At 33.7% G+C, this 6669-nt stretch overlaps 1 protein-coding gene across 1 annotated transcript in view; it reads left to right on the top strand.

The window, feature by feature from the left end:
• Positions 1–2704: 2704 nt before the first annotated feature.
• LOC106695799 (phospholipase D1-like) overlaps positions 2705–6669 on the top strand; it is a gene marked incomplete at its 3' end in the record, with an annotated part of 10644 nt that continues 6679 nt past the window's right edge. The window contains exons 1-2 of the mRNA XM_014450671.2: positions 2705–2759; positions 3659–3751. Of these exons, the coding sequence (XP_014306157.2) occupies positions 3666–3751 (86 nt within the window). The remainder of the gene's footprint in view (positions 2760–3658; positions 3752–6669) is intronic.

The raw sequence follows: 6669 nt of genomic DNA, 5'->3' as shown, positions 1-6669 counted from the left end.
CAATCGAACTTTGACCTCCTGGTTCATAGGTCAACACTCAAACATTGAGCCACACTCAGCAGGCAATGATTAAAGTCTTACTCCTGAGAATCACTTGCCCAAATGGAGAATGGAAGTCTTATCACTGAAAATACCCTGAGAAGTTTGGACAACACAATCTTTGCTAAATTTCAGATTGTATTATTGAGGTGTGCTTCTAAATTGATCTTGTCACATTTACTTTCAATCTGATAAATCTGTATTAGAATATTTATTGCCAGATATTTTCCCTTTTCTCTACAATATGGCTAGGTCTTCCTCGAAATCACTCTTTAGTCAAATTTTACTAAGCCATTAGTATGATTTAAAATTTTACAATAATGTACAACTTGTATTGTATTGCTAATGTATACTTTTAAATTTAGATGAAATTCTTTACATTTGGCAATTTTGTTGTGATATTGTAAAGTTATGATTTCTGAATTATTTTTAAAAATATGTTTTTGTCAACTATTTGATTATAAGAGCTGTGTGAATAAGGAAATATCCAGGTTTTAGATACCATAAGAGGTTTTCTTGATATTTGCTTTCATTTCCTATTCTTCCATTCAACTGTTCTATGACTTCACATAAATTAATCACACCTCTGTGGTAGTTTCTTCCCGTGTAAACTGGGAATGACACTTTCTCTCTGCTCCCTAGAGATAAGTAGATCTGTGGCTTAGGGTTTTAAAACTTTTGGATTCGGTGGCTCAGAGCTGCAGTGTCACTTCTAATATGTGTTACTACATTTTCCAGTTAGTAAGCATTTCCACAAATCAGATTAAAAATGCATGGTACTGAATCACCATGTTTAATACAAGAAATGAAATGTAAAGACCTTGACTATTAAAATACTTACAAGGTTAATATTAGATTGTTCCAATCACATGTACAAAGTTTAAAGGAAAACTGTTATGTTTCATGCTATTAATTCCATTTACTAGCTCCGATTGAATATTATTTCCTCCACGATGTTGTATCAGCCAGGAAGCAGTCACCCTGTCTCTATAACTCTCTAAAGACTTTCACATGTAACTCTTATGGTTCTTCCCACAGAACTTTGTGGATGTGGAGTGTTTTCCATGTCTGGTCTCCTCTCTGCTTCCTGATGCCAGGAGCATGTATTCTTTGTCTTTGATTTTTCTAGTAAGGCTGTTATTGACATGATCAAAGACTATTGGCAGATCTGGGCTTACTGTGGCCACTTCTGTAAATTGGGAGCAAAAAATGTTAAACTCTAGTTGTTTCAAGGAGTATACAAGGTAAAACTACTGCATGTGCTAAGAATTACATAATATTCATTGGTTTTCCCCTCTGTGCCTCCACATTTTCATCTAGTACTCAGTTAGAATAAAGTTGCTCAATTTGAGTAAAATAAATGTTGAATGACATTTTGCACTGGCAGCTTAGTTGTAAGGATACTGACTGGTCTGACCTGACTCAGAACACCTCTTGCTAATTTTGTGATCTTGAACAGTTTCTTTAACTTCTCTAAATCAGAGGATGATAAATTGTGGCTCATGGACTAAATATAGTCCACTGCTGGTTTTCGTATGGTTTGTGAGATAAGAATCGTTTTTACATTTTTAAAAATTGAAAAAAGTAAAAAAGAATAATATTTCATGACATAAAATTATATTAAATTCATAGTTTAGTATGCATAAAGAAAGTTTTAATAGAATACAGTCATGCTTATTCATTTATGTATCATCTATGGCTGCTTTCATGGTACAGTAGTTTAACTATATGGTTCATGGAGCCTAAAATATTTATTGTCTGACTCTTTGCAGAGAAAGTTTGCCTATTCTTGTTCTAAACCTCAATTTCCTCTTCTGTACAATAGGACAAATAGTACCTATTTCAGGGAGGTTTGAGATAATGTGTGAAAAATTCTTTGTACAGGGTCAATGATATTAAATACTCAGTAAATGTTAGCCATTGATGTTATTATAATATTTATAGTTCTTAATCATCTCATAATTTGTTTAGTGAAGGTGGATCAAAAATTCTCTCCCATTATACTCACTAAAATTGATTATTTTGTATTATAATTATTTAAATTTTTAATTAAATTTTTATATTTTTATTAATTATTTAATTTTGTTACATTTCTATTAGAATATCTTGGTATTTCTGATGTTCAAAGACCTCCCCAACATGCCCTCAACCAACTTTGCCATTTAATTTTCAGTTACTTTCCTTTATCTGACTATCTCTAGCTCAGCTGTACATCCAATGACCTTTTCCCACTTTTCCACTTCTGTATCCCCTTCATCTCCCATTTCCACATGCCAGGTCTAATCCATCTTCCAAATCTGGTACCAGCATCACTCCCTTCACAGAATTCCTTTATTATTTGTATGTACACTATGCCACACAATCTCCCTTCCCCAACAACAGCAACAAAAACAAGCACAAAAGAATTTGGGAGGAAATTCATTCTCCGGGACCTAGTGAGCATTTTATTTCTACATAGTAGAGCACACATCACTTTCTTGCTTGTGTTTTAATTATGCATATACTTCTTATCTGGACTCTTTCAGGAAAATACCATTGTTATTGATCTGTGTAGTCAGTACAGTACCCCAGATGTGTTTGCACATCGAAGTACCTAACGTGTTTTTTTAAATGCATAAATTTTTCTTTCCTTCTGACTTTTGGATTTTTGGCTCTTTTCAGACAGAATTCCTTGATATAAGCCAGCTGTCTTTCATTCATGATTTGGGACCAAAGGGCATGTAAGTTCCTGTGTTGGATCTTTAAAGAGAATATAAATATTGATGAGTATTAACATTTGATTTATCGGCATGCCAGGATGATGGAACTCATCTGGTTTTACTGGTAGCTTCTCCCCATCAGAGGCAGAGCAACTGAGGGGATCTATTTAGGCAAAACGGAATATCTTGCTACATTAAACAAAGGTAGCAATTGCTACCCTCTTTCTTATGTGCTTATAGCACCAATTTCCTATAATCCCACAGTTGCCCTGTTTAATACAGGTAACAAATATGATGTGGGAGAATGTATTAAAAATCAAACATACTATATTATATATTTGAAAATCTCTAAGACATTGTTACAATAATAATTATAACTGTGAAACAATAGATGCTAGCTAGACTTATTGTGGTGAACAATCACTTTACATTATATACAAATATCAAATCACTGTACTGTATACCTAAAACTAATATACTGTCAATAATGTCTCAATATAATGTTATATGTGAATATCTCAATTTTTAAAAAATCAAATATACAAGATTCCCTTCTAATTGCTTATAAAAGTTAGTTGCTTATCACTCATTTCCATGACTAAAAATAATACTGTGTAAAAGGTATGTTATGTAACAAGATTGAAATTTACTTAATTATTCTTTTCCTTCACAATATGAGAGCTTGGTATGATAAAGAGCTGAACTTTTTTAAGTAAAGATCATTGTTAGTGGAGTGCTTTAAGGATGAGCTGCTAGGACTCATCCTAGCAAATAGGGTATTGAGCTGTTTGAAGTAGGAGAGAACAGGCAGGAAAGTCGAGAGAATGAAACAGTTTATTTAGTCCCAATTTGCAAGATTGTCTCAGCTAAGAGTGAGCTGGAAATTTGAAGATGATGGGTTACCTTGATGTCTCTTTCAGAGAAGGCATGATAATGAAAAGATCTGGAGGACACAGGATACCTGGCTTGAATTGCTGTGGTCAGGGAAGAGCCTGTTACCGGTGGTCAAGAAGGTAGGACTTAGGAGTTTTATGTATATTTTTTTAATAAACTAGATATTTGGGGAATTTTTACATACTAGTTTTAAATTAAATTATAAATCAGTTATAAATCCTTTGAAAGTCATAACAGAGAAAATTTTAAGTTCCAAATTTCATTATTTCCTAATATCAAACTATACTATAAGGCCATAATAATCAAAACAGCATGGTACTGGCATATAATCATACATATAGATCAATGGAACAGAATAAAGAGCCCAGAAATAAATCCACACCTTTATGGTCAATTAATATTCTACAAAGGAGGCAAAAACATACAATGGAGTAAAGATAGACTATACATTCAATAAATGGTGATGGGAAAATTGTACAGATATGTACAAAAAAATAAAACTAGATCACCATAACCTTCTTACACCATACACAAGAATAAACTCAAAATGAGTTAAAGACTTAAATATAAGACTCAAAACCATACAAATCCTAAAAGAAAATATAGGCAGTAAAATCTTGGACATTTCTTGTAGCAATATTTTTTCTGATATGTCTCCTCAGGCAAGAAAAAATAAACAAATAAACAAAAGAAATAATAAATAAACAAAAGAAAAAATAAACAAATGGTACTACATCAAACTGAAAAGTGTTTGCACAGCAAAAGAAACCATTAACAAAATGAAAAGAAAAACCACTGAATGTGAGAACATATTCTCCAATGATACATCTGATAAGGAGTTAATATCCAAAATTTGTAACGAATTATAAAACTGAACACTAAAAAAACAAACAATCCAATTTAAAAAATGGACAAAGAACCTGACACTACTCCAAAGAGGACACACAGATGGCCACTAGACATATGAAAAGATGCTCAACATCACTAATCATGATAGAAATGCAAATTAAAACCATGAGATATCACTTCAGATCTGTCAGAATGTTTACCATCAATAAATCAACAAACAACAAGTGTTGGTGAGCATGCAGAGAAAAGGGAACCCCCATGCACTCTTGGTGGGAATGCAGATTGGTACAGTCACTGTGGAAAACACTATGGAGTTACCTCAAAAAAATTAAAAATGGAACTGCCGTTTGACCCAGACATTCCATTTCTGGGAATATATCCAAAGAAACTCAACACACTAATTCGAAAGAACCACCACGTTCATTGCAGCATTATTTACAATTGCCAAGCTCTGGAAATAGCCCAAGTGCCACCAGTAGATGAGTGGTTAAAAAAGCTGTGGTACATTTACACAATAGAATACTACACAGCTGTAAAAATAGAAGGAAATCTTACCTTTTGCAACAGCATTGATGGACCTCGGGAGTATTATGCTAAATGAAACAAGCCAGTCAGAGAAAGACAAATCCCATCTGATTTCACTTACATGTGGAATCCAATGAACAAAATAAACAACCTACCTAAATAGAAACAGATTCATGGATACAGAGAACAAATTGACAGTTGTTAGAGGGGTAAGGGCTTGGGGGGGGGGGGTGCTGGATAAAAAAGGTAAAGGGAGTAAGCAAAAAAAAACAACAAAAAAAACAACCCAAAATTCATAGACACAGATAATAGTGTGGTGATTACCAGAGGGAAAGGAGTATAGTGGGAGATGGAAGAGGGTAAATGGTGGATAAATGGTGATGGAAGAAGATTTGACTTTGGGTGGTAAACACACATTATAATATACAGATGATGTATTATAGATTTGTACACCTGAAACCTATATAATTTTATTAACCAATGTTACCCCAATAAATTCACTTAAAAATATGGCCAATATCAAGTGTTGACAAAGATGGAGAAAAATCAGAACCCTCAGACATCGCTGGTGGGAATGTAAAATGGTTCAGCCACGTTGGGAAACAGTTCCTCAAAATATTAATTAGAGTTGCCATATGCCCCAGCATTTCTACTCCTATGTGTTCACCCAAGACAATTGAAAAATATGTCTCTATCAAAACTGTACATGACTGTACATAGCAGCATTATCCAGAAGAGCCAAAAAGTGAAAACAACCCAAATGTCTATCAATTGATGAATGCTTAAATAAAATGTGGTATTATAATACAGTAGATTATTATTCAGCTATAAAAAGGAATGAAGTCTACTAATGGGTATGGGGTTTCTTTCTGGGTTGATGAAAATATCTGGAATTAGATGGCCATGATGGTTGCAAACTTTGGGAATACATTAAAAACCACTGAATTGTATACCTTTAAAGGGTGAGTTCTTTGATATGCGAATTATATCTGAAAAACATTTTTAAACTTTTAATAAAAAGAATGAAGTACTGATGCATGCTATATCATGAAGCAACCTTGAAAATGTTGCAACAATAACTTACTGGGATTTTGAAAAAAAAATACAAGAAATATATGCTATTTTTAACCTTGAAAAAGATATATGAGCTCATGTGTAAATATGAAACTGAGCTGTGTTTGTGTTAAAAAATATATATATAAACTTAAAACTGGGATCTGTCTTTAAACATTAAGATACAGTGCCAACAAAAAATATTAAATTGGGCTTTAATTTGGGGGGGTTTTGAAAGGGTCAAAAAAATTAGAAGGAAAAGATGGAAAGCTCAGATTAAAGAAATTTCAGTGTTATAAAAAGAACAGTTTTACTACAATAAAAAAGGAAATAATGCACTATAAAATATTTTCTTTCAAATAAACTCTGGAACCTACGTAAAGCTCTTTTAGATGGAATAGCCAGGGAAGGCCTACCTGTGGAAGAACATCTAAGCAGAGGGCTGACCGACAAAAGGGGTCATCCATGGGGAGGGATCTGGGAGAAACAGCTTCGAAGCAGAGGAATAGTGAATGCAGGAGCCCGAAGTAGAACAAGATTGTCAGGCTGAGGAACAGCCAGACACAGGTGGTGGGAGAGGAACAGGTGGGAAATGGAGGCTGGAAGAAGG

The sequence above is a fragment of the Myotis lucifugus genome, unplaced genomic scaffold (genome assembly GCF_000147115.1).
Source record: "Myotis lucifugus unplaced genomic scaffold, Myoluc2.0 scaffold_3130, whole genome shotgun sequence".
Lineage (NCBI taxonomy): Eukaryota > Metazoa > Chordata > Mammalia > Chiroptera > Vespertilionidae > Myotis > Myotis lucifugus.
This window is presented reverse-complemented; position numbering and strand designations above follow the sequence as displayed.